Source organism: Salvia splendens, chromosome 14 (assembly GCF_004379255.2).
Source record: "Salvia splendens isolate huo1 chromosome 14, SspV2, whole genome shotgun sequence".
Classification (NCBI taxonomy): domain Eukaryota; kingdom Viridiplantae; phylum Streptophyta; class Magnoliopsida; order Lamiales; family Lamiaceae; genus Salvia; species Salvia splendens.
This window is the reverse complement of record NC_056045.1, coordinates 1,294,937-1,322,657: the sequence shown is the minus strand read 5'-3', so window position 1 is coordinate 1,322,657 and position 27,721 is coordinate 1,294,937. Positions and strand designations below refer to the sequence as shown.

Sequence of the window (27,721 nt, the reverse complement as noted above, 5' to 3'; positions counted from 1 at the left end):
TTATAGTAAGTAGACCAATTTTCATTTTCTATATAAAGCAACCCGCAATAAATTTGCTTAGTACTATTACAACAAAATAAATATAAGAAAGAATAAATGAATTTTCTATTAGTACATTGTTCATGTATATCAAAAATTAAAATTCCCTAAAATTAAACCAAAGTCGAGCACTTGGATGTAGAAGGATCATATATAGCGGGAAGCACGTATTTCCTGCCGTTGGCACCATGCGCATTATAGCTAGCACCACTAGTCTTCTCCACCAGCAAATCTCCGGCGTAGCCAGGATAAGCTCCCTTCGCATAGACCCCGGGGCAAGCCGTCGCTGCTTCCAATGGCGCATCCGCCGTGCCTTGATAAAATCCGTTTCCGAAAGGATTCGTCGCGGTTCCGGCCAAAAGCGCGGACAAATTGATCACCATTCCGTCGATTCCAACGTCGTTGTTCGGAGCAATCAACGGCGGGCTCTGCGGACCGTAGATCGGCTGGTGGAACGGCCACGCGCAGTAGCCGGCGCACTGAGTCTCCGAGTTCCCCACCCAAATGTAGGCGAATTTCTGATTTTTCCCCTTCACGGCGCTCGATTTGGATCCGTGGCTGCCGCAGCGGTTCTGGCAGAAACCGTCGACGGCGACGTCAGATGCCGTTAGCACAATGTTGATCGCGTTGGTTTTCTCGCCCTTGGACGCCAGATCTATGAGGTGGTTTTCGGTGAGAGATTTTCCGATCGAGTAGGAATCGTCGAGGATCTGCTTGTTGAGGTGGAGAGAGAGGGATTGCTTTTTGGAGGAGGCAAGGTGGTAGTACTTTTCTGTTGTTTGCCACCACGCGGCTACGGATGGCTGCGATTGCGAGGGAGAGGTAGGGGAGAGAGAAGTGATGAAATCGGCGACGATTGCGCGTTGAGAAGAGGTGAATTTGCCGTACCAAATTAGGTTGACGGAGATTTTGCCATGGAGGAGAGCGCCTTTGTGATATTTCAGCAGCTGAGTTTGTGTGTCTTCGACTAGAGAATTGGGGGTTGCTCGTGAAGCGAAGGTGAGATTTAACAGAGAGAAAATTGCTAGGAGCTTGAGAATGGTGGAAGCCATTGGAGAGTGAAGTGTGATATTTTGAGAGGGAGAGAGAGAGAGAGAGAGGAGATGTTTGGATGAGGAATTGGGGAGGTGTGGATGAGTATTTATACAGAGGGGAAACGCGGTTTAATTAGTGGGTGAAGTGGAAGTGGGGTGGAAGTGGGTAGGCGTTACATTTTGATGATCTGGATAAAAATAACAAAATTAAACATTTTACAGCTTTCATCCATCTACACTATTACAGCTAGCGTAACGCTTCTCGATGCGTTGGCCAATTGAATTTACATAATTGCCCATCTCCTTTAACACTGTTTCATTTCAAAAAGTTGTTTTTAATTATTTTATTTTTGTGAAATAATTGTACTCCTTCAATCCCAACTAAGTTGAGTTGAAACTTTTAAGCACAAAGATTAGGAAATAGTGTTGAATGAATTAAATGAAAATAAAGTAGAATGTTTGAAAGGAAAAAAATACTAGGAGAAATGAGATAGAGTAAAGTAGGTGGTGAAATAAGTTCAGAAATGACTAAATGTTTTGCTTTTTGTCAAAAATAAGGAAATTATTCAACTTTGTTGAGACGTCCCAAAAATAAAATACGACTCATCATAGTTGGGACTGAGAGAATACTTTATTATAAATAGTACTATTGGCCTACTCCTTTTAAACATGATTTTAATTGGAATTATGTAATTTATTTTAATTTTTAGGTATTTTATCCACAAATTACGTTATTGTTAGACCTTCTATATAAAAAATTTGGCTTATAAACATTTTTACAGAGATTCAAGTATATAAGGTAACAATTCTATAAAAGTTTACGAGAGAATGATTTTCTCATCACGACGCACCAACGACGACACTACACAAGAGAGAAACGACGCCTGCGGCAATGGCTACCAATCCATTCGATTCAACGATCTTTCTTCCCCTTCGCCCACTCATCTCTAATTCACATCACATCTGATATTATGTTCCTTTCTCATTCAACCCTTAGAAATATCAAATTTTAGGCAAAATTCATGATTTTAGAGACCAATATCCCTTAGAAATTTACTATTCCCATCACATACTATTAATCTTGACTTGCCTTAGAGCATCTCCAATGGTCTAGGACCTTCCATAGCCCTCACATAGCCTTCCCACTGCCACATCATCCAGCACCAAAATCCTCCTGCCACATCATCTGGACATGCAACTGGACATCCAATAGCTCTCACATAGCCTTCCCACTACCTATCCACATCACTAATAATAATTATATAATTTAATTTACAATCGTAGCAACATACGGAATTTAATTTACGAGACAAATACGGGAAATTCGAATAATACTATTAAAATTTAAAAAGTACATAAATTTTAAAAAAAAGTACAATAATTTAAAAAAGTACAAAAATTAAAAAGTACAATTAAAAAAGTAAAAAAAATCACTCATCGCCGCCGTCCTCGTCTCCGTCGTCGCCCAGCCCATCTTCGTCGTCGTCGCCTCCGTCGCCACCTACGCCGCCGCTATTCCAGCCGGTATCCCTCCTCATCGCCTCCAATTCTTCACGCTGACTCTGGAGCAATACACGAAGATAATCCTTCACCTCGGGGTCCACCGCCGATTGGAAGTCGGCTAAGGTCTTCACCATTTGAGCGCGCGTTTGTTGGCGCGTGAAGAATTTGAGCTCCTCAGTAGACCTGCCGAGGGGGGATGCCGAATGGACCCCCTGGGAACTCGGGGTGCCCCCCTCGCAACCTGTTGCGCCCGCCTTTGGCCAAGCGGGCGAGGTCGGCGACCGAACGAACGAGGGGTCGGGACCTCCTGGGCCGTCTCGGGGAGGTCTGTCGAACCACCGCTGCTGCCGCTATAATCACCGGTATAGTTCAGTTTCTGCTTCTTCGGCCAGCCAGCGTCGACACCTGCCCGGAATTTCTCCGACTCGTTGAGCACAACGTAGCAGTTCCAGTAGGTGAACTCATAGTACTTCTTCTGCGGATCGGGGTAGGCTCTCTCCGCAATCCTCCTGCAGTCTTCCTCTGTTTGGCCACTGGTCTGCATGCGGAGGGCGTTGGCGTACAAACCCGAAAATCGAGAGACGCTAGACCTGATTCGGTCCCAGCACTTCCGGCACTCCTCCCCGGTGCGCGGTCTCCCTTCTGGGCAAAATGCCCTGTAGGCTGCGGCTATCTTGGCCAACAAGTTGACGATCCTCTGGTTATTCGAAACGAGAGGATCGTCGCAGACACTCACCCACGCCTTGGTCAGGGCAACGTTCTCCGCGTCCGTCCACTTCCTCCGGACCCGGATATCCTCCTCCGACTGCGACGACTCGCCGACCTTCTTGGCCTTGCCCTCCTTCTTAGGGGCGCTCCGACCCCACCCGACTCCCTGGCTTTGAATGAGAGTTTCTGGAACCTCGTTAATATCAAAACCCAAGTCCGCTAAGGAGAATTCCTCCGTGTACTGTGCATCCGTTGGGGCGATGTGTGCGAAGAACCGGTGGAAAAATCAAAAGTCGGCCGATAGGCGTTGTCCCCCCGGGCGTCCCCTGCGGCGATGGCATCATCTGCTGCGCCGGTGGCTGCATCCCAGGTGCCGACCCCGGAATCATCTGCATAGGGGGCTGCATCCCGGGTGCCCACGCCGGCACACTTCCCCCGGCGGCCATCGGTGGCATCATCTGCTGCCACGGGTACATGTTGTAGTACCCGGTCATCGGAGGCCAACCACCTCCCACGGGAGTCGAGGGAGTCTGAGACCCTACCCGGGAGTCGGGAGAGTCTGAGACCCTCCCCCGGGAGTCACTGGAGTACCTTCGTAGTTGTTCTCCATTTCTCGTTATACAGAAAGAAAGATAGAGAGAGTACTCGTTAAAACAAGTGGTGCGAATGAAAATGAAGTTCAAAGCGCGTATATATAGTGTTTTCGAAAAATAAAAAAAAATTAAAATATGACGCCGGTCTGACGCCGATCCGGGGCCTACAATGGCGCCGTGCGGATCGGCGTTAGAACCGGCGTCAGCTCACGAATCGGCATGAGCACGCCGAAATTGACGCCGATTTCGCCGACGCCGGTCGCAATGGTTCGGCGTCAGAACCGGCGTCGGCGAAAAATCAGCGTGCCGGTTTTGACGCCTCCATTGCGGATGCTCTTATCTCTACCAAACACTGTTATCATCACAAAAACAACTCAAATTAAAGTTAAAATTTGAAAGAAAGAAAAGCAAAAAGAATAGGTAGATATTCAAAAATACGAAGTGAAAGCAGGGGTAGTTTGGGTAAGTGCCAGGGTGGAGGAATTCGAGTTGGCCGTGAGAGTGAGTCAACAAAGGGTACCCTATGTATTTATTGAATTTGGTCATGAAATTTAGACCTTATTATATAAAAGCGCTCATCTAATAAAGTGCCTCGTGACTCGTATTCACTCTCTTCTTTCCCAGCTTGATCAAGCTTTACTATTACAACTGTCACACCACCTCCTTTTTTGGCTTTTATTGTTTTTGCCACATTTTTTTGTTTAAAGGATAGGTATTTTTTGGAAAATAGTCGAGGCGCGCGCTCGCTGGCCCGTGCTGTCGGAGTGCAACGACGCGAGACGGGGTTATGGGAAGGCGACAAGGCAAATGTGTGCACATGCGCGACACGTTTCTCTTTCGATCAATAAGATGGCGCACATTGTGCTTGTGTGACAGTTCTATAATAAGTTTATTTTAAAATCTAGAAAACTGATTTATAATCAAAATTGAGTTGTAAATAATTAAATAAAAATAACTAAAATTCTAAAAGGAATTGGCTTGGAGCCTTTTTTTAAAAATTAGTAAAAGGAAAAACAATAATTGATGATCATTTATCTGACACTAGTTAATATATTTGAAAAAAAAAAGATTGGTCCCCCACCGGCCAGCAAATCTGGTCCATAGCCAATATTCTTTTCCCAAAATATGGTCAACAAATTTACGTCCAAATTCGAACTGATTTTTTATATATGGATTTAAATTGTGCATGTCATAAATTTTGTTAACATTCCACAATTAAAAATTTAGAAATTCCAGCTAAACTATTCTAGAGGTACATGGGTAGGGAATGCTTCATAATTTGTCAAATTCAATTTTTTAAAGTGAAAATTGTTTTATTTTATGATATAAAAAAGGTGTCACATAAGTGTTATCTATTGTTGAACATTTTTAATCAAATAATGTTGTTTTCTTTATGATAGTTAACATATTTTAACTCGCATGTGGAGGTAGTGTTAACTTTCAAGTATGTTTGTAGATGTTGTATTGGATGAAAATTTCAGCGAAAATTTTTATTGTGAGATACTAATAGCGAATAAATATAAATTTTAAAAAAAATTCAAATAATTTTTAGGGTTTAGGGACATACCATAATTTAGCTACACTTCCTAGAATTACATCTCTCTACATTTATTATTCACGCACGGATGTACCCATACAATGGGGACAATCTATATTACTATTCATTATATTGCTACTTGAGTTCGGCACTCTACATTAGAAATAAAAATTACAACTAAAAATGAAATTTTCTCTAAATTGTAGCTGATTTTACCATTCATTTTCTATTTTCTATCTTTTCTAAATATTTTGCTTTTGCACCTTTGAAATCTTTAAAGATATAATATCGAATTTTTGCTACTACTTCATATCGTGCTATTTAAAGTGACAAAGGTAAATTGAAAGGGTACAAATATATCATCATGTACGGATAATTTTAGCTAAATAAACCTATCAATTCAATCAGCTAAATTATAAATTATTTAAAATACTCACTCGAAAATAACATAATAATAATAATAATAATAATAATAATAATAAGTAATATGGATATGAATATAAATTAGAATAATAAAAAAATTAGATACACGATCGAATAGGTGTGGATAAATCCATACTACTAATTCACTTCAAATTCACTCTAAATCCATACTAATTTACTTCAAATTCACTCTTTCATTAGCTTTCAAACTCAATTTTTTTTACTATGCAGAATAAAAAATTTCAGAGTCTTGATATGAGTCTAAATAAATCCGTACTTTATTTCAGTACCTAAAAATATTTAAAGCATGGAAATGTCGTAGTTTGGAGGATAAATTTATTTGAGAATAAAATCCCGATTTAATTTTCCCTCTTCAATTTTAATAGATAGAATGAAATAATAGATTATTTTGAAAATTACTAACATAGATTAGAATATACACTAGCATTTTTTTATTAAGAATAGTCGAGTAACTACAGGGATCACACGTATTATTAAACTTAACCAACATTATGAAGCTCTAAAATTAATATTTGAGCTTTATTAGATTAATTGAATTTAGATTTATGTTAGTGGAGCTTATTATGGATTAAGTCTGTCTGCTAATACTTTGGAATCGATGTAACATCTCGATTTGATTAAAGCCTGAATTAATTTGTATAATAGTTAATAATAATATCATTTGATAATTAAATACATAGATGCGTCCACATAAAGTGAATATAAGTACATCAGCTGTATTTTAAATTAATTTAATTATTTCAAGAGAACGTTCTGACAGATGCTGTTTATTGTCACTACAATGTTTTTAAAATTATTTTAACAGGATGCTAGATTCTACAATTAGATTAATTTGTTAACAGCGTCAACTGAAGAATCTGTTAAATATTTTTAGAAATCCCATTAAAATAAAATTATAAAACAAAATGAAATTGTGAGGTACAAAGCGATATGATTAAATAATATAGCTTTAATTAATTTTTTCTATAATTGAAAGTAATTTAAATAAATGGATAAAATTTGGGTTTCAAAATAATAAAGTTAATCGTTCATTTTCGGAATACTTCTTCCGTTCTTCGACATTGAATATTTATCACATTGTGGTATTTCCCTTTTTTCATTTACAGCGTTGTGATGTAGTAACATATTACACTACGCTAGCCAGTTTTGCCTTGATTAGGATACTTACTTTCTTGGACATTCTATATAAAATTGAACCTTCGTGAACATGCACTTTGTTTGTTCAACTAAGTTCATAGATTTGATGTTTATACTAGTTAGATGGTGTAAAGATTTCCAACAAGAGAAAGATACTAATTTTCCTATTTCTACAATTTATTATGACATAAAAGTTGAGTTACTCTATGATTTATATATATTGTACTATTAAGAAAATTTAGCCTTGATGTAAAAAGGAAACGGCCCAACCGAACTTAGTCTTAATCTCCAATATCTCTTTGTATGAGTTTGAGATTAATGTTAAAAAAATAGTGATTGAAATATTATTAGTAAAAAATAATTCCACTTTATTAAACATAAATAAATAGAAAATATTTTTGGCAGATGGATTTAGAAATATTTTATGTAGTATCATGAATTCTATGATTTCTATAAAGCCAGATCATGTCGCATATCTGTATACTATGAAGGCATGATTTGGTCATGTGTTCAATCTCGTGTTCATTCAATAGTTGTAAATAAAAAAGTACTTTTAGTAATACTCTCTAGATAGGACTCTCACTTTTTCCAAAACAATTTTAAGAAATAATATGAGTTAAGTGAATCTTATTTCTATCAATTGGTGCAAATTACAGTTTCATAAGTAATGCTCCATTCGTCAGTCATAATGGACAAAAGTTAGTGTACTGAAGAATTCGATATGAGTTCGAGATTCCAACTGAAGAATTCGGTATGAGTTCGAGATTCCAACTGAGATTAACTAGAGGTTAACCCGAAGAGCATCTGCGAAACAATTCAACGTGAAGAAGCGAAGGAGGAGAACAATGATTTTGAAAGATAGTGTTGGAGAAATAATTAGGGGTTTGTTTCTCATGACATCCTAAAGAAACAAAGAGTATTCGTACTTAATTACATAAGACTCTCTTAATATGGACTGAGAAAGAATCTTCAAGGATACCAAAAAGGAGTTTATAAATAATGAAATAAACAAAATAACAAGGCTAAACATAGTGTTTCCATGTGTGGGCTTTGTGCGTCTAAGATGTGTGGGCCTGGCGAAGAAAGGCCCATATCACACTACCATGGGTGCATAGGAACTTCATGCAAAAAAAACAAATTACAAATTGGCATGTGGCGATTATTTAGGATTCAAAATGTTATAGTTAATCGTTCATTTTCGGAATATTTCATCGACAATGAATATTAATTATTCATAACGTTGTCTTACTTTACTAAATATATACTCTAGTCTCTCCCTAGCAAGATTTTCCTTGATTAGAAAACTTAATTGTTTTGGACTACTTCAAAATCAATCTATCACAATCATTATTAGAGCATCTGCAACAATGAGCAGGACGACGTCCGTCCGTGCCAGCGGCACGGAGACGCTGTCCGCCGCTGCACGGCGCTACTCGATGCATCGAGCACGTCCGTGCCAGCGAGCAGGTGACGTGGTCGGCGCTGATTGGGCAACGACATAGCCGTTGCATTTGAATATATATATTTTTTAAAAAATCGGTTTTTAATTAGAAAAACCGATTAAAAATAAAAAAAATATTTTCCCACTTCCCAAAAAAATTATATCCGTTTTCTACCCACTTTCATTTTTTTTCATTTTCCCCCCAAAAAACACATTTTCATCTATAAATACCCCCACTTTCACACCCAAAAATTCACACCACACTACACAATTCTCATCTACATTCTCTTATTTCCATTCTCATCTACATTCTCTCATCTCCATTCTCAATCTTTCTTCCACCCCCCGGGCTCCCACGGTTGGAACCCCCGATTGGTTCGGTTCACAACCATTTCCTAGTCCGGAAATGGAATTTTCGGCCCCTCCTCAAACCCAAAGTTTGGGAGTTCCGAGTGGCTACCGGCCTTACCCGATCGACGACCAAGATGCCCCCGAAGGGCTATACGGGTGGACACCTGAGGCTAGAGCGAGGTCAACAGCCCCCTCCCAAACTCCGGCTCCTCCTACTCACGGTGTCCGCACACTCCGGCGGAGATGGATCAATTGTTCAAGGCGTTCTTGTCAATCTCCGAAGATCCGGAGGTTGCCACGAACCAATCCGGCGATCACTATTGGTGGCGCATTTGTCGCCGGTACAATGAAAACCGGCCGGCGGGAACAATTGAGCCCAACGAGAGTATGGTGCGCAACGCCATCTACCGAGCCAACGAAGAAATCCAAAAGTTCAAGGGGTATTACCTCCAGGAAGAGCGGTCGGCGGGGAGCGGCCGGAGCGAGGTCGACGTCATCAATGCCGCGATGAATACCTACCAATCCATGAAGTACAAGCCGTTCAAGTACCTCAACATTTGGCAGGAGACGCGGTCGCATCCGAAGTATAGGGAGGCGTAACATCCTCCTCTAGCGGCTCCTCCAAACGGTCAAGGTCGGTATCCCTATCCGAAGACGGCTCCGAAGACGTGGTTTGCCAACTCGCCGGAGCTAACTTGGGTAGCCCCGACGCTGGCCCGAACGGTTCCCAACGCCGACCGCAAGGAAGGAAGAAGGCGGCGGCCAACTGCCGTCGTGCCGCAACTCCATCCGGCGATGCTCCAGAACCCGCTCCCGTTCCCGTGCCCTATGCGCCACCTCCATCAACTCGTTGTGGGGGATTTTGGCCCAACTCAATATGGCCGATAGGTCAACTATGACCCCGCGCAACTTCGATCACACGAGGCCATGATATTGGGCCTCCAAAAACAATTGAGGGTAGTGCCGCCGGATGAATAGTCTTCCACGGAGATATTTTTAGTATTTTAATTATGTAATTTTTAATTTTTAGGATTTTAATTATGTAATTTTTAATTTTTAGGATTTTAATTATGTAATTTTTATTTTTTAGGATTTTAATTATGTCTTTTTTATTTTATTTGTAATTTGTAATATTATTTTGGTTTTTTAATGAATTTTAATATTATGAAAATGTTTTTATTTAAATTGAATAATAGAATGGTGGGACTCTTGTGCTCGTCCTTGCGGAAGAGCACAGCTGTGGGTGTTGTGCTCTTGCCTAAGAGCAGGCAGAAAAAGTGGGGCCGGGCCCACAACCGTGCTCGTTGGTAAAAGCACGGTTGTGGGTGCTCTAAGTCCACAAAAAGGAGAAAATGAATTGTGTAAGATGAAGTACACTAAAACTAGAAATATATACCACCAAATCTAATTATGAAGCACCTATGGTATAAACAGCAAAAAACTTGATCAAAAAGTATAAATTCATTGAAGGTTTGCTAACAGCATCATAGCATAATTCTGTTGCCCGGGCCTTAACATAAAGTATGCACGGGCCTTATTATGAGTCTCCTTCTTATCGTGAGTCCCCGAGTCTCTTTCTTATTACTGCACTGTATGTATAAAACTACTGAATCCACTGTATATTTACCAAACTCAAGATACAAAAAACTCACAAACTCCAGAATTGAATCCATGTAAATTTCATTTCTTAGTTCAAGAAATTATACAGCGGATTAAGTAATTTTATAGGTCCGGTGCAGTAATAAAAAGGAGACTCGTGGACTCAAAATAAGAAGGGGACTCATTTGATCTCTATCTCATATGTGTGTGGCTATATTAAAAACTGGATACATGCAAGAACTTATACTTGAAATGCATGAAGAGAGATCTACAGCCCACCTCAAACAATGTTAGATCATTGCCACCAGTTATATTCCACACAATTCCGGTTGCTCTCTCTATACCAATATCTAGTAAAGGAGATTGAATGGCATTTAGTGCAGCATCTCTGGCCCTGTTTTTTCCTGAATTGCACCAAGATATATATCAAGCTAACACTCCAAAATACAACTGGTCTGTCACATGGCAGAAGTCACAATGTGAGAGATAATTATTTATAATTTTAATCTGACAAAGATTCATCTTGCACAGTTCATCTGCTCTGGCTAATTGTGGGACAAGAATATTTGAAAGGATTCAGAAAAACTTCGAAAACAAATGGAGCATATTTTTACCCCTTTATCAACTCATTTGATAAAATTAACAAGTATACCACTCTGACAATATTATAATGAGGGCAACCAAAACAAAAAAAAATGCATACTAAATGTCGGGTTGGCAGCTACTCAAGCTTATATCTCAACTGCCCAATTTCCTCCTCCCAAAAGTGAAGAAAGAAAACAATGAAAAGAAACCCAGTGCAAATCTGCACAGCCTTGGAATTCAAGTATTTCTAATGGGAAGTGGATCTTTTATGAACTCTACTGTTATCTTATTTGTTTACGAAAGCAGAAACGCCTATGATATAGGCGTGTTTCAAATTGAAACGCTTTTTCTATGTAAAAACGCCAACCTGGTTGGCGGGTTTTGACAGAACAATATATCAGCTATCTCCCCCAAATTGCGAAACTCACACACCACACACCTCGCGATTTTATCCAAAGCAGCGCCTCTTCGTCGCGATTTCGCCCTCTTCTCCGTGATTTCGCTCTCCGTCCATTAATCGGTGATATTCTTCCCCATTTTCGTATACTTTTCGGTTAGTATGCTTATCTTTTACACTATTAGAGTAATTGTTGGATAGTTAGTTAGGGTTTGTAATGGGTTGTGAGTTGAGTTGAAATATTGTGTTGAATTATTACTTAGCGTATTAGCTTGTTTGAATAGCATTATTGTGGATTAATAGTTGAGATGTTGGTGTTTATTTAGGGTTTATGGTTGATTAAAATTTGGGCAATTTTAGCACCTAAATCCTAGTGTTGTTCTAGCTTAAAATTTGGGCAATTTGATTTGGTTTATATGGGTTTTAAAGTGGTGTTGCATAATTTGGTTTAGATGCTACATTTTTTGATATTGGGTTCAATAATGACAAATTATTGAAATTGTTTAGCTTGATGTATGTTGTTTAGTTTGAATTGTTAATTATGTGTAGGTGAATTGAGTTATAATTTTGTGTAATGTTGTGGAGGGGAATTTGTGTAATGTTGTGTAGGTGAATTTGTGCATTTTTGTATTGTGCATTATTTGATATTGGTGTTCCATTTTGTGATATTGACTTAAGTAGTATCCAAGTATTGAAATTGTTTCATTTGAATTGTGAATGTTGTGTAGGTGAACTATGGCATCATCTTCAAGTGCTCGCCGAAGACTCTTATGTGGTCCTGAGGACCCCTCCGTATTATATTTTCAGAGACAACACGTCTCTAACAATATATGGGCAGGAGTACCATCAGAAGACGTACGCTGCAGAAGATACGAAGGAATCATATGGGATGTTCCCATACATCCTCGTGTTTTGGCGGTAATAGATGAGATGGGGTTCGGCGGGATATTGAGGTGTGGTCAACCGAAAGACATTGACCACCATCTTATCACCGCATTGATTGAACGGTGGAGGCCAGAGACTCACACGTTTCACTTTCCAGTCGGTGAAGCGACAGTGACATTAGAAGACGTGGAGGTCTTATGGGGCCTCAAAGTTGACGGTGATGCTCTGACGGGTTATATCCCCACTAAGGATGTCAACTATTGGAAGACAGTTTCTCTGGATTTTCTTGGCTTTATTCCAGATGCAGTTGATCTGAAAGAAATGACCTGGAAGCAGACAAGTTTATCAAATCAACTGAGGATTGAGTTGAGTGATGACCACGGCCAGTACATATACGTTCAACGTGCTCGTGTTTATTGTCTGTTGTTACTTGGTGGTCTGTTGATCCCGAACGCCTCCGGTAATAAAATTTCATTCTTCTACCTTCAATTTTTCATGGATGTAGAACGATGTGCTAGCTATAGTTGGGGTGGTGCGACTCTTGCCTGCTTGTACCACAATCTATGCGAAGCTGCACTTGCTAAGAGGACCGATGTCGGGGGAGCTCTTACTTTGTTACAGCTGTGGGCTTGGGAGAGAATCCCAATTATTAGACCGAAGATGCTAAATCCCGTGCCTATAGACGACGTACCATGTGCAATCGCGTAAGTTGTTCACTAATTACTTTTTTTACGAATAATTTTTATTAATTTCCGTGTTATTCGCTCATAATTTAATTTTGTAGATGGACTGGTCCGGCCTCTTATGTAAAAGCACCCGGGCATTGCATTGAAACTTTCAGAGATCAGTTCTCCAGAATGCACACCAACCAAGTAATTTACGTAACCTAAATTGTTGTTTGTTTGCTGTTTTGATTGAACTTGTTTTGACTGAATTTTTTTCGTATGTAGTTTATTTGGAGGCCGTATGTCATGCGAAACCTGCCGGATGTTTGTGTTGCCGGTCGTCCTATATGGACGTCGATCACAACACTTATTTGCTGGAATCTGGTTGAGCCACACTTGCCACAGCGAGTGTTGCGACAATTTGGGATTGTCCAACCGTATATCCCGCTTGTCAACCGGTTCCACGGAACTGATTTTGCGAAACAGGATCGACGTGGCAAATCTGACCGGAATTGGGTTGAGTGGCACGCCAATCATATACATGATTGGGATAATAGGCACAACATGGTGTGGACTGATGTTGAGTACTCAATGGAGCCTATTTCAGTTGATGAGTATATGGATTGGTTTCGCCGGATAACCGTGGTGTACCTAACAAAACCCGGCGTGCATGCTCAGGAGGGCTTCCATGAAACGGCATCCTCTCATAACTACGCGGTAAATTGAAACAACTATTCATTATTTAAATTCATATGATAAAATGTAATTAACTTTGAAAATTGTAGGTGGAGACGCTTCACAAAATACGCCACTTTCTTAGTGAGCAAGACATGACAGGACGGCCGGATTTGTTCACCATTTTGAGGATGGTTGAAGATGGCCTGCAGATATCTGGGGAAGCTGAGACGATGGACTACCGTCCTTCCCAGCGCTCAGAGCTGGACATTGACATGCCCGTGAGGCAAAAAAGGAATCGGCGTGGAAAGAAGAAAGCTGGTGGAGAGTCGTCATCTTCAAGGATGGATACTCAGTTGGTAGATGATTCCGATGATGATTTTATGCCTCCACCTCCACCAAGATCTGCAGTTCGAGGTCGTCATTCTGTCAGCCACACTGGTGGTACAGGTGAAGATATCAGTCTCAGTGATGTCCACCAATCTCCACCTCGGTCTTCTATGCGAGATGACTTTTTGGGGTTGATTTAGAGAATGTCGTTGTGCAAGATACTCCCCCGTCTAGACTCCCTATCTCCAGAATCGGGAAGGGAATCTGTGGCCTGTTTATGCGGAAAAGGCAAGACAATTGAACGTTTCAACAACTATATTTGTTTGTTTATTGAATTGAACATTGTTATGTTTATACTCCTAGTTGTTTATTGAGTTAAACATTGTAACATTTCAACAAGTTTTTTGTTTAGCAATTGAGTCTAACGTTGTTAAGCTTATATTTTTGTTCGTTTGTTGAGTTGAGCATTGTAAATTTGTAATAATCATACGTAGGATCGGGTAGAAACGGTTAGAAAATGGATGTGGGACAATCTGCCTAAAAACGCCAACCTCTTCGGCGTCTTTAGCTTAAAACGCCATCAGGGTAGGCGTGTTTCCTCAAAAACGCCAACATGGTAGGCGTTTTATACTTGGCTCTTTCCTTCAAATTTAAGCCGATGAAAAACACCACTTTTGTATTGACTCGCCCACCACATTGGCATTTTTATGTAAAACGCCACCACCATTGGCGTCTTTAGGAGAAGCCGCCACCTTTATTGGCGTTTTTAATGAAAGACGCCAGTACAATTGGCATTTCAGTACAGCCTCAAATTCATAACAGATAACACATAACATACCCTGCAAATTCATCACATAACAGCCACCATCAAAATACAGTACATTATGTAACATATTGAATACTACATAAGTTCATACAAAATACCACAAGTCCAAATAGTAATCAATACATAAGTCCAAATAGTAATCAATATATAAGTCTAAACAATCAGGAAGTCGGGCAGTTGCGCCTGTCGTGACCAAGTTGACGGCATTGTTTACAACAGCGTCGGGCTCGTGGCTGGTCAGCTTCACGTACATCCATCTGATTTGGAATCCTTGTTGTACGGTATCGACCGCGACTTCGAGGCATTAACTGAGTTCGTGAACACTGTAAAGTCCATTCAGACACGTCCCAATAATCTGAGTGTCTAAGTGGATTGAACACCCCAGAATATTGGTGTACCCAAATACTTGTGTGGTATACGGGATTAACAAGCGACATCATGTTGTCGTTTCTAAACCGCGCAACTGCCGCTGCATGTGAACATGGAAGTCTCCACATCTGCCACTTTTGACATAAACAATCCCACGTGGAAGGCGTTTTACTCAAGCAAAAGACGCCAGCATAGACGGCGTTTATAACTAAAACACGCCAACCTAGTTGGCGAGTTTACATAAGCACCGTATTTTTATAAATTCACAAATTAAACGTAAAACGCCAACGTGTTTGGCGTTTTCACTTAATGAAACGCCATCGCGGTTGGCGGTTTTCCCATTTCTGGAACAATTAACAAAGTGGATACATTTTCGTTATTCTAGTCGTAGACTCCCCCACGGATCCGATTTTCTCTAGGAAAAATATCGACAAACAATCTATTCAAGGCAAAATGTCAACCCACCATTTTCATTAATTTGGAGAAAGAAAAAGAAAAAGAAAAAGAAAAAGGAAAAGCATTTATCTTTGGCTTTATTTTGGAAGGAGTAAACCTTATCACCCCAAGTTTTAGTTAATTGGTTGCTTACTGATTTTCATTTCTTAGACTAATTCCCCATTCGCGCATCATACTCTTTAGTCTTTCCTCACTTTATTTCAGTAAATATAAATAATATAAATATTTTATCAAAGAAAAATAGATATTGTTGAATAAACATAGATTTATTGTGTAGTATTAAGGCAATCATAATCCTTAGCTCAAATCCAGACAGACTTACACAATATTTCACAACTTATAGAGCACAAATTAAGACAAATATTAACTATTCATGGTCTCAACGTTTATTTTTTTAGTTCTCATTTTTAGTAGTTTCCGATTTCATTTTTTTATTTAACTAATTATGATATTTTAAAATTTTAAAAATATTAAAATTTAAAATCCAAATAATAGCCAAAAAATACAAATCACATAAACCCTATTATGTGTCCAAGGGATTCAACACATTGATAGTATTTTTGTCGTTCGGTCTCGGTCATTTTCGATGTGTCTTTGAACAACACTATATATGTAGAGTGTAGAACTCGTTAAACATGGATTATTCGAAACCGGTAAATGTCTCATTGGGAAGTCACTTTAGGCTTTTTAGAAATGAGTAACTGAATAGTACTGATAAGAATGAACATGCCTAAATGAAGAAAGTCACTTATATCACGGCAATTGGTAGAATTATGTATTTCATGAAATATACGCAACAAGATATTGCTCATGTGGTCAAAGTAGTGAATCAATTCATACTATATTCAGACAAACAACATTTAAAACTAGTCTAAATGGTCTACTCGATATTTGAGAGGTACCAAGTACAAGACTGTGATTTGATGATAAATTGTTTTGCTGGTAGAAAATATTCAATACATATGTGAAGTTTCAGAAAATTCATATTTTGTCTACTACATAAGCTAAGTACTAGTAACAGAGTACAAGTAAGAAGAGGTGTGTTGCAGAATATTTTAGAAATTGAGCACTACTCCATAACTATACAGTGAGAGTTTATTCCTCACATAGAATATGGCTTGTTGATTTGAAATAACATACATCCTTTGATCAGTCTTCCCTAGAAACTATCATATCTACAAACCACAAAGGAAAAATATATGGACTTCGCATGGTACGCAGCGTTGCAAGCATAGAAAATGTACCTTTACAAATCATAGAATTTCATATCTATCCTACCAAACATGCGCATAGATAATGAAAAAGTGAAAAGGCGATTTGATTTATAGAATTAGATAATTTAGATGTAAGATTACATATTTTTTTCTCAACGTAGTGATATTTGGAAAAAACATACAAGATGCAAATGGAAAGAGGTATAAGCGTAAGACATTCTCTTCTCTCACAAGCGCTAAGAAACGCAATACATGAGATCTATAGCCGCCATTATCTTCTTTTATTGCCATCCTTAAGCGTTGGTCACGGATTCACTGTCGTCACGTCACATTCAGTAAGGACAACTCAAACTCCTTCTCATTGCTCTTAGTTTCTCACTACCTTTGAATAATTTTTGCACCTCCTGTTCCTCGTAGTACTGCAGTAGTAACATTCATTACAAATCAAGCTGAATTCATATTTACCAGAGTATCAACAACAAAAAACAATGAATACATATATTACCTGTTCTAATTTTCTTTTCCTCTCCAACTCCTCTTGTTGCAGATAACAGAATTGTGTGATCACAAACATTCATTGAATAGCATAATACTAGTATACAATTTGCACTATTCCTATATATATTGTCTTACCAGAGCCTGCTTCAGATATAAATTCTCTTCTTTGAGTTGGTTCAGCTCTGCTTCGAGCTTGACCGTGTACGCCTGCCTCAACCAACCACATGCTTCATCAATTAAACCTACTGCTATAAGGGGCAGTTTATATAACCCAAAAAAATGTGTTCTTATCATGTTTTGTTTATTTACCTGCTTCCTGGCCCTAGATCTGGCAGGAGACTCCCTATTCTTGATCATTCTTCGTTGGCGTCTCTCCACCACCTTCTCCACATGCCTATCTAAGGGCCGCCTCCGTCCTCCACTCATCCCATCCACTCCACCCTCAACTTGCCCCGCCCCCATTCCATCCGACAACGGGCTCACTGGCGACCCCATACCCAATCCCCCTCCGCTTCCATTTCCCACTCTCCCTTCGTAGCCGACTGCTGGAGGAGGGCCTTGTGAGTAGCTTTTCACCCCTCCTCCGTACCCTGCTGCGTCCCCCACACCCGTCTGCAGTGGCTGATAACCTGCAACACCTATCACCGGTCTTGCAACGAAGCTTGGCCTCATTGCAGGATGGCTGTTGTTGTTCTGGTACATTCCGAAGGCCGGCTGCTGAGGAGGAGGCACTGCCGCAGCAGCTGCCAGATTCTGTTCTCTGACAACCCCGGCCCGTATGAAGAAATCTTCGAGCGTCATCTCTCCAAAAGTAGGCTGTTTATGAGCAGTGTTGGGATTGGGAATATGGCCGTTGCCATGGTGGCGACTGCGGTGAATCTCAGACCACACCTCGTCCACGGTCTTCCTACAGAGAGGCTCCGGGATGCTGAGTGAGCCTTGTCTAGACAAGCTCAACTGCTTGGCTATTCCATTCCCAACACAAGTACCATTAGCTTCATGCAGTGGAAAATGCAGGCTACTGTTGGTAGAGGGGACGGTGGCAGTCGGGTGGGCTTGATTTTGATGAGAGAGTAGATCGATGATTGACACGCCAACGACTGAAGGCTCGTCTCATCTCTAGGCTGATCCATTTCTGGTTGAGATATTATTTCAGAATCTGATGTTACCATATTTGAATTATAGCCCACCATTCAAGGACCTTCTCGGATCACTCTCACTACGCCAATCAATAAACAAAAAAATCAATATCTGTGTCCAATTTTTTTTCAATTTTTACAAAATTTTTGAGTTGGTTACATGAGATTTGGTGATACTTAATCAAAATGGACTTGTCATCAAACTGAAATTATACTACTACTACGCTTCTATATATAGAAATATTTTTCATTTTTTATTACTCCCTCCGTCCCAACTAAGTTGAGTAAAAAAAGGAAATGACTCAACTTAGTTGAGACATTCCAATAAGAAATATGACTCAACTTAGTTCGGTCTAATGGAGTATTACTATATCAAACTATGAGCACACACGAAGGCCAAATGCATAACTACGTATTTCCTCTTTTTCTTGAAATGCATAACCATATGCATAACTCCCCACTTTCATTTTTTTTTTCATTTTTTCCCCTAAAAAATACATTTTCATCTATAAATACCTCCACTTTCACACCAAAAAATTCACATCACACTACACAATTCTCATCTACATTCTCTTATTTCCATTCTCACCTACATCCTCTCATCTCAATTCTCAATCTTTCTTCCACTCCTACAACATAACAATGTCCAGCGACGGCGATCACCCCTCGGGCTCCAACGGTTGGAACCCCGATTGGTTCGGTTCACAACCGTTTCCTAGTCCGGAAATGGAATTTTCAGCCCCTCCTCAAACCCAAAGTTCGGGAGTTCCGGGTGGCTACCGGCCTTACCCGATCGACGACCAAGATGCCCCCGAAGGGCTATACGGGTGGACACCCAAGCCTAGAGCAAGGTCGACCGCCCCCTCCCAAACTCCGACTCCTCCTACTCGTGGTATCCGCACATCGTACACTCCGGCGGAGATGGAACAATTGTTCAAGGCGTTCTTGTCAATCTCCGAAGATCCGGAGGTTGGCACGCACCAATCAGGCGATCACTATTGGTGGCGCATCTGTCGCCCGTATAATGAAAACCGGCCGGCGGGAACAATCGAACGCAACGAGAGTATGGTGCGCAACGCCATCTACCGAGCCAACGAAGAAATCCAAAAGTTCCAGGGGTATTACCTCCAGGAAGAGCGGTCGGCGGGGAGCGGCCGGAGCGAGGTCGACGTCATCACTGCCGCGATGAACACCTACCAATCCATGAACTACAAGCCGTTCAAGTACCTCAACATTTGGCAGGAGACGCGGTCGCATCCGCAGTATAGGGATGGCGTAACATCCTCCTCTAGCGGCTCCTCCAAACGGTCAAGAACGGTATCCCTATCCGATGCCGGCTCCGAAGACGTGGTTAGCCAACTCGCCGGAGCTAACTTGGGTAGCCCCAACGCCGGCCTGAGCGCTTCCCAACGCCGACCGCAAGGAAGGAAGAAGGAGGCGGCCAACCGCCGTCGCGCCGCGACTCCATCCGGTGATGCTCCCGAACCCGCTCCCGTTCCCGTGCCCTATGCGCCACCTCCACCCCCCACCAACTCGTTGTAGGGGATTTTGGCCCAACTCAATATGGCCGATAGGTCAACTATGACCCCGCGCAACTTCAATCGCACGAGGCCATAATATTGGGCCTCCAAAAACAATTGGGGGTAGTGCCGCCGGATGAATAGTCTTCCACGGGGATATTTTTAGCTTTAAATATGTAATTTTTATTTTTTAGTATTTTAATTATGTAATTTTTATTTTTTAGGATTTTAATTATGTAATTTTTATTTTTTAGGATTTTAATTATGTCTTTTTTATTTTATTTGTAATTTGTAATATTATTTCGGTTTTTTAATGAATTTTAATATTATGGAAATGTTTTTATTTAAATTGAATAATAGAATGGTGGGACCCTTGTGCTCGTCCTTGCGGAAGAGCACAGCTGTGGGTGTTGTGCTCTTGCCTAAGAGCAGGCAGAAAAAGTGGGGTCGGGCCCACAACCGTGCTCGTTGGAAAGAGCACGATTGTGGGTGCTCTTATTCTCGGGGTCCTCACATCTCCTTAGTATAAAACACAACGCAAATCACAATTCTCAGATCCTTTGATTGAATGGTTGTGATAAGCTACATTATTATAATAAGATGTTACATTATCAACCAAGCTAGTACATTTTAGACTGATAATCTACATTATTAGACTAAAATGCTACTCCCTCCGTCCCATAGTAAATGTCACACTTTTCTTTTTAGTTTGCCCACAAAAGATGTCACATTTTCTCTTTTGAAAAAAGTTTATTCTCACATCAATTATAAAATTATATTTTCTCTCACCACTTAACACACAAAATAACATCTCTTAAAATTTCGCGTCATCTCTCAATTGTGACATCTACTATGGGACATAGGGAGTACATTATTTTATCAAAATAGTATATTACTAGCTAAGTTACATTTTAAACTAATAATCTACATTATTAGATGACACATGACATTAATTTAACATTTAGATCACAAGATTCAATGGACTAACAATTGCTCTGTTTGTACACAGTATTTACCATATAAATATGAATACATGCATGCAAACATATCCGTAAATATTTATGGAGGTGACGACATCTTTCCAAATGTAAACATAGGGTAAATTACTTCCCTATTATTGATAACAAAAAAAAAAAAGAAAGCTGTACATAGAATCATGCAATAAAAGAGACAGCACACGAATGTGGACACACAACATATCACAATTTAGTGATTCACACAAAGTCCTCTTTTTCCCTTTTCATTTCATTTTGCTTTCTCGTAATCTTGATGAGAATTTTAATAGTTTTTCTATAGCTGCAATCCTTTCCCATAAAATGCAAACTCTATATATTGTATAAACTCTAAATTTTTCAACACAACGTCAACACATGGTAAAATTTCAAGATTTTGATGTCAACACAACGTCAACACGGTGTCAATCGTTGACACTGTGTTGATGTTTTCTGTTGATGTTATTTTGTCATCCGATGACATTTTCTAACGGTTCAGGTCATAGTTTATAGTTTATATAATATTTAGAATTTGCATTTGATTACATCTCTATATACTCCTTATATATAGTTACATAATAACCCTTACTCAACACCTCCATCTCTCCCACTCCAATCTTCAAACGATGAAGAAACTAACAACATGTCTTATGTTGACAATCTCTCACCTCCATCTCTCCCACTCCAATCTTCAAACGATGAAGAAACTAACAACATGTCTTATGTTGACAATCTCCCACCTCCTCCTCGCCGCCGCCTCGGGCCCATGGGCCCAAAGCCCCAACACCTCACTAAAGGCAACAAAAACATCACAAAGCTCCACTTCTAAGTCCACAACCACGAACTTGGCCCCAACGTCACCGTGTACCGCGTCGTGGCCGCCTCCATCACCTCCACTTCCCCCACCAGCTTCGGCCAGGTCAACGTCTTCGATGACCGTGTCACGGCCGAGCCAGACATCGAATCCGAGCAAGTCGCCCGAGCGCTGGGCACGTCCGCCTACGCGGACCTCCAAGGGCCATTGCCATGACCGCAAACTTTTATATAACGTCGGGAGAGCACAACGGGAGCACGTTGACCATTGCCGGCCGAAACCCGCTCCTGGCGAGCTCCCGGTGCTCGGAGGCACCGGCGCCTTTCGGCTCGGGCGTGGATATGCCGTTATTGGAATTTATTTCGATGATAAAGCGGCGCGTTATTCTGTTCTCGAGTATACGGTTTATGTTGAAGCTGAGATCTTATGCAACATACATGCAAACGGGCTGGAGCGAAAGGAAATCAGAAATGAAGAAGACCGTTGGAAAAGTAGCCGTTGGTGTCGGTTGGAAGTTAGTTGTGACAGCTGGCGGTTGGTTAGGATTTAGTTATGAGCTTAGATATTTTACTTAGCTCATTTGGTGAGCAAGCTTAGATAGTATAAATAGCTTTCTTTTCAGCTGATTGTATTTTCGAGTTTGATACAACAATCAATAAGAAATCAAGTTTCCGTTTTGTTATCTCTTCTCTCTCAGTTTGTGTAGTTTTAGTTCTTTGAGTGTTTTTGTTATAATGAGTGTTTTTTGAGTTTCTACATGGTATCAGAAGTAAACACCGTGTTTCCGCTCCAATCTCTACTTTAATCTTCATCATTCACGATGAACAATCGTGGCAATCGTGGTAATCGCGGAGGAGATGTAATCGTACCTGCCGATGATCATAGCAGCCCTTACTATCTTCATCCTAGTGATAGTCCTGGTCTTCAGCTTGTTCCTCACGTTCTCATTGGATCCAATTACATCAATTGGAGCAGATCAATCACCACTGCTCTCATTGCGAAGAACAAGCTGCAGTTTGTCGATGGTTCTCTGATTCGACCAAATGATGATGATCTCCTCTATTCCGCTTGGATTCGTTGCAATAGTATGGTGGTATCGTGGTTACGCAACTCTGTTTCTCCTCAAATCTGCTCCAGCGTCATGTATCTGGACAATGCTTATGAGGTTTGGTCTGATCTTCATGAACGTTTTTCTCAAGCTGATTCAGCTAGATCTTATCAATTAAAGCAAAAACTTATGGCTCTTGTGCAAGGAAATTCTGATGTTAGCACATATTTTACAAATCTTCGAATTGTGTGGGATGAATTCAAGCATACACAACCTGCTGCTTGGTGCACTTGTGGTAATTGTAGGTGCAACAGTGCATTGCGTTGGCATACACACCAGGAAGATGAATGCACAATTCAATTCCTTATTGGTTTGAATTCCTCATACTCTCAGATCAGATCCACTATTCTATCTACCGTGCCTTTACCTTCTCTATCCAAAGCGTTTGCTCTTGTTGCTCAAGAAGAGAGACAACGAACTATCGATAGTACTATGATGAACTCTTCCCCAGTTTCATCCAGTGAACAGCCGTTTAGCATCCATGCAGCCTCTTCAAATTTTGGCCGTGGAAGATTGCTATGTTCTCATTGTGGTCGAAATAATCACACTGTTGATAGATGTTTTTCTCTACATGGATTTCCTCAAGGTTATGGCCGAGGAAGAGGAAAACCTCCTTACAGAGACTTCTCTACTCCTAAGGTCAATTATGTTGAAGAATCACCTACTGAGGATGGTGACAAAACTGTCACCAGTTCGCTGCCCTCTTCAACCACTTCTCCATCTACAGATCAACTTCAGCAGCTCATTTCTCTACTGCAATCTCAGTTTGCTGCCATTTCTACATCAACTACTCCACAGCTTTCAAGCTCCTCCGCTACTCAATCCAGTCCTCAGCCTTTCATATCTCCTCAGTCTACTCCTTTTACTGGTACCACTCTTTTCTCCCCCTTTGTTGCTGCTTCTTCATTATCTTCTTCTCTGTGGTTACTTGACACTGGTGCCACACATCATGTTTGTTGTGATATTACCTTTTTCTCTCAATCATCTCCTGTTTATGATGCCTTTGTGAATCTACCAAATGGTGAGAAAGCAAATGTTACTCACATGGGCACAATACACTTAACACCAACAATTACTCTTCAATCTGTTTTGTGTGTTCCTTCATTCTCTTTCAACCTTGTCTCCATCAGTTCTCTCACTTCATCTATGTCTTGTTGTGTTTCTTTTACACATGACTCCATCCTCATTCAGGGAGCTTCTCCGGGGATTGTGATTGGGAAGGGTAGCCGTCTTGGTAACCTCTACTCCCTCGATATATCCACTGCAAATTTAGCACATTCAGATTCTAGCTCTTGTGTAAATTCTGTTGTTGCCTTAGATATTTGGCACAAGAGACTTGGTCATTTGGCTTTCAATAAACTCAAATCTATGAATGATGTTATCTCATTTTCAAAATCTACTCATTCGATTTGTGAAGTCTGCCCTTTAGCCAAACAACATCATCTTCCTTTCCATGAATCTGATTCTGTTGCTGCTCATATTTTTGATCTCATACATTGTGACATCTGGGGGCCTTTTACCCCTTGCACCACACATGGCTATGCCTATTTTTTGACTATTGTTGATGATAAATCTAGGTTTGTGTGGACTTTTCTTATGCAACACAAATCCGATGTCAAAACTATCCTAACTCAGTTTTTCCACACTGTCTCCACTCAGTTCTCTAAGAAGATCAAAACTATAAGATCTGATAATGGACCTGAATTCCATCTACCATCTCTATATACTTCTTTTGGCACTCTAGTTCAACACTCTTGTGTTGAAACCCCTCAGCAAAATGCTAGGGTAGAAAGAAAACACCAGCATTTACTCAATGTGGCTCGAAGTCTCCTTTTTCAGTCACATTTGCCTATCACATTCTGGGGAGACAGTGTGCTTGCTGCCTCATACATTATAAACAGAATCCCTTCTTCTGTCCTCCCAAACAATGCCACTCCTTTCCATATTCTATTCAATAAACCACCCTCTTATTCTCACATGAAAGTCTTTGGTTGCCTATGTTTTGCTTCAACCTTACAGAGAGATAGAAACAAGTTCTCTCCAAGGGCTTCTAGATGTGTCTTTTTGGGATACCCCTCGGGATATAAAGGATATAGAGTTCTTAATCTTGACTCTATGCAAGAACTCATAACAAGAAATGTGGTTTTCCATGAGGATTCTTTTCCTTACTCCCATCTGCATCCTTCCTTTTTCCCATCCTCTTCACCACAGTCTTCAGCCTCACATGATATTTCTGCCGCACCTCCTACAGATCCATCTATTCCAAATCTTTCTGCCTCACCTACAGCTCCATCTACCTTATCTCCTGATACTGATACCTCTCACACTATCCCACAGAATGCTACTACCAGAACTGGTAGAGTCACAAAACCTCCCTCACACTTGACTGATTATGTTTGTAATTCAGTTTCCTCTTCAACTCCATACCCCATATCCTCTTATTTTTCTCTATCCAAACTCTCTCCACAACACCTCAAATACATAATACTCATGACTGCGGTTTTTGAGCCCAAGTCATACACCCAAGCTTCATCTTCTCTGGATTGGCAGCAAGCTATGCAGGAGGAATTGGCTGCTCTGGAGAAGACAAAGACTTGGACTATTATGCCTCTACCTGCAGGGAAATTTCCCATCGATTGCAAATGGGTCTACAAGGTAAAATTTAAAGCTGATGCCTCAGTTGAAAGACTCAAAGCTCGTTTGGTTGCAAAGGGTTTTACACAGCTCGAAGGCATTGATTTTCTTGACACTTTTTCCCCGGTTGCCAAGCTAACTACTGTGAAACTCTTATTAGCCATTGCTGCTATTAAAGGCTGGACTCTCTCACATTTAGACATCAATAATGCCTTTCTCTATGGTGATTTGGAAGAAGAGATTTATATGAACTTACCACCTGGGCTCATTGTTGAGGGGGGGTGCTCTACTGGTCCTAAGCTTGTATGCAAGCTGAATAAATCTCTATATGGCTTAAAACAAGCCTCACGACAGTGGTATCTCAAGCTCTCTGAAGTTCTCGCAAAATTTGGACTCCAACAATCAGCCTCGGATCACTCTTTCTTCTTTAAGAAAGATAAATCAACATTCTTTGGTGTTGTAGTGTATGTTGATGATATGATGGTTGCTACTAACACACCGGATATGATAGAAGAGTTCAAGAATTTCCTTACTCAGTTCTTCAAATTTAAGGACTTAGGAGTTCCAAAATACTTCCTAGGCCTTGAGATAGCAAGAAACAAGGAAGGCATTCAGATTTCTCAAAGGAAGTATGCTATGGATCTAATTAGAGATGCTGGTTTATTAGGCTGTAAGCCATCATCAGTTCCTATGGACCCCACGAATAATCTGAAACAAGACACTGATCATCCTATGCAAGATCCATCAAAGTATAGAAGACAAATAGGGAGGCTCCTTTACTTGTGCATAACAAGGCCCGACATAACATTCGCGGTTCACAAATTGAGTCAATATGTGTCAAAGCCCTGTGAAGAACATTGGGAAGCCACTGAAAAGATACTTAAGTACTTGAAAGGAACGCCGGGGCATGGTTTATTTTATTCAAGTGACAATAATCCCACACTTAGCATCTTTTCAGATGCGGATTGGGCAGCATGCCTTGATACTAGAAGATCTATGACAGGATATTGCCTATTCCTTGGTTCATCGTTGATTTCTTGGAAGGCAAAGAAGCAGCATACGGTTTCAAGGTCATCAGCTGAGGCGGAATACAGGGCCATGGCGCATGCTACTTGCGAGGTAGTATGGGGAAGAGCTCTATTAGAAGATTTTGGTGTTAAAATTGAAAGAGCAGTTCCCCTGTTCTGTGATAATCAAGCGGCAATACACATCAGCTCTAATCCAGTCTTTCACGAGCGTACAAAGCACATCGAGATAGATTGTCACACTGTGAGAGAGAGATATTTGGATGGTATTATCAAGCCTATGCAGATAAAGAATGATCAGCAACTGGCTGACATTTTTACTAAACCTCTAGGTGCTTCAGCCTTTGAAAATATTCTCAGCAAGATGAACTTTCGAAGTCTATATAGTCCATCTTGAGAGGGGGTGTTGAAGCTGAGATCTTATGCAACATACATGCAAACGAGCTGGAGCGAAAGGAAATCAGAAATGAAGAAGACCGTTGGAAAAGTAGCCGTTGGTGTCGGTTGGAAGTTAGTTGTGACAGCTGGCGGTTGGTTAGGATTTAGTTATGAGCTTAGATATTTTACTTAGCTCATTTGGTGAGCAAGCTTAGATAGTATAAATAGCTTTCTTTTCAGCTGATTGTATTTTCGAGTTTGATACAACAATCAATAAGAAATCAAGTTTCCGTTTTGTTATCTCTTCTCTCTCAGTTTGTGTAGTTTTAGTTCTTTGAGTGTTTTTGTTATAATGAGTGTTTTTTGAGTTTCTACAGTTTATGTGATCTCTCGTAAATATATGCTGTGTGTATAATGTTATTATTATTATTATTATTATTATTGTGATCTTGGACCTCTTTGTATGATAAATAAAGGGTTTCGCCATTTCTACGATGTTGTAGGAAAAATCGGAAGTTATAATATAGTTAGGGACTTGTTATTTATCGGTTATTGTGTCCGTTAAAACTCTTAAATCTTGTCCCACATCGATTTAGTGATGATCCTAGTTCCTTTTATATAAGTGTGGATAACTCCCCTTATAAGGTCTTTTAAGGGTTGAGTGACTCATTTCTAATAGTGTCAAAATGAATGTATAAATACATTGAATATAAATCTTATTTCTATAAGTATCACTTAAATGGTGATCAACACTATTTCAGATTTATTTGGCTTTGTTATTTGCTCGTGTATCATCGATTTTGATGTTGGAGCAAATTGATCTCA

General features: G+C 40.3%; 3 protein-coding genes and 1 pseudogene across 3 annotated transcripts; 2 read left to right on the top strand and 2 right to left on the bottom strand.

The window, feature by feature from the left end:
* LOC121765987 (protein PHOSPHATE-INDUCED 1-like) lies at positions 1 to 1,150 on the bottom strand. The gene has a single exon (XM_042162303.1). It carries the CDS (start codon positions 1,089 to 1,091, stop codon positions 153 to 155), a length of 939 nt encoding a protein of 312 aa, XP_042018237.1. The 5' UTR covers positions 1,092 to 1,150; the 3' UTR covers positions 1 to 152.
* Positions 1,151 to 12,103: 10,953 nt separating this feature from the next.
* LOC121765615 (protein MAIN-LIKE 1-like) lies at positions 12,104 to 12,961 on the top strand. Its single transcript, XM_042161817.1, has 2 exons — positions 12,104 to 12,326; positions 12,411 to 12,961. The coding sequence occupies exons 1-2, from the start codon at positions 12,104 to 12,106 to the stop codon at positions 12,959 to 12,961; spliced, it is 774 nt and encodes a 257-aa protein (XP_042017751.1).
* A 491-nt stretch (positions 12,962 to 13,452) lies between these two features.
* LOC121765008 lies at positions 13,453 to 14,198 on the top strand. Its single transcript, XM_042161041.1, has 2 exons — positions 13,453 to 13,635; positions 13,704 to 14,198. Exons 1-2 carry the CDS (start codon positions 13,483 to 13,485, stop codon positions 14,121 to 14,123), a joined length of 573 nt encoding a protein of 190 aa, XP_042016975.1. The 5' UTR covers positions 13,453 to 13,482; the 3' UTR covers positions 14,124 to 14,198.
* A 2,922-nt stretch (positions 14,199 to 17,120) lies between these two features.
* LOC121765614 lies at positions 17,121 to 18,458 on the bottom strand (annotated as a pseudogene).
* Positions 18,459 to 27,721: the final 9,263 nt, after the last annotated feature.

Coding starts and splice junctions, on each gene's coding strand:
- LOC121765987 (XM_042162303.1), bottom strand. CDS start 1,091: ATGGCTTCCACCATTCTCAAGCTCCTAGCAATTTTCTCTCTGTTAAAT.
- LOC121765615 (XM_042161817.1), top strand. CDS start 12,104: ATGGCATCATCTTCAAGTGCTCGCCGAAGACTCTTATGTGGTCCTGAG. Junction 12,327..12,410: donor CGGCGGGATATTGAGGTGTG/GTCAACCGAAAG, acceptor TTCACTTTCCAG/TCGGTGAAGCGACAGTGACA.
- LOC121765008 (XM_042161041.1), top strand. CDS start 13,483: ATGGTGTGGACTGATGTTGAGTACTCAATGGAGCCTATTTCAGTTGAT. Junction 13,636..13,703: donor CATCCTCTCATAACTACGCG/GTAAATTGAAAC, acceptor TGAAAATTGTAG/GTGGAGACGCTTCACAAAAT.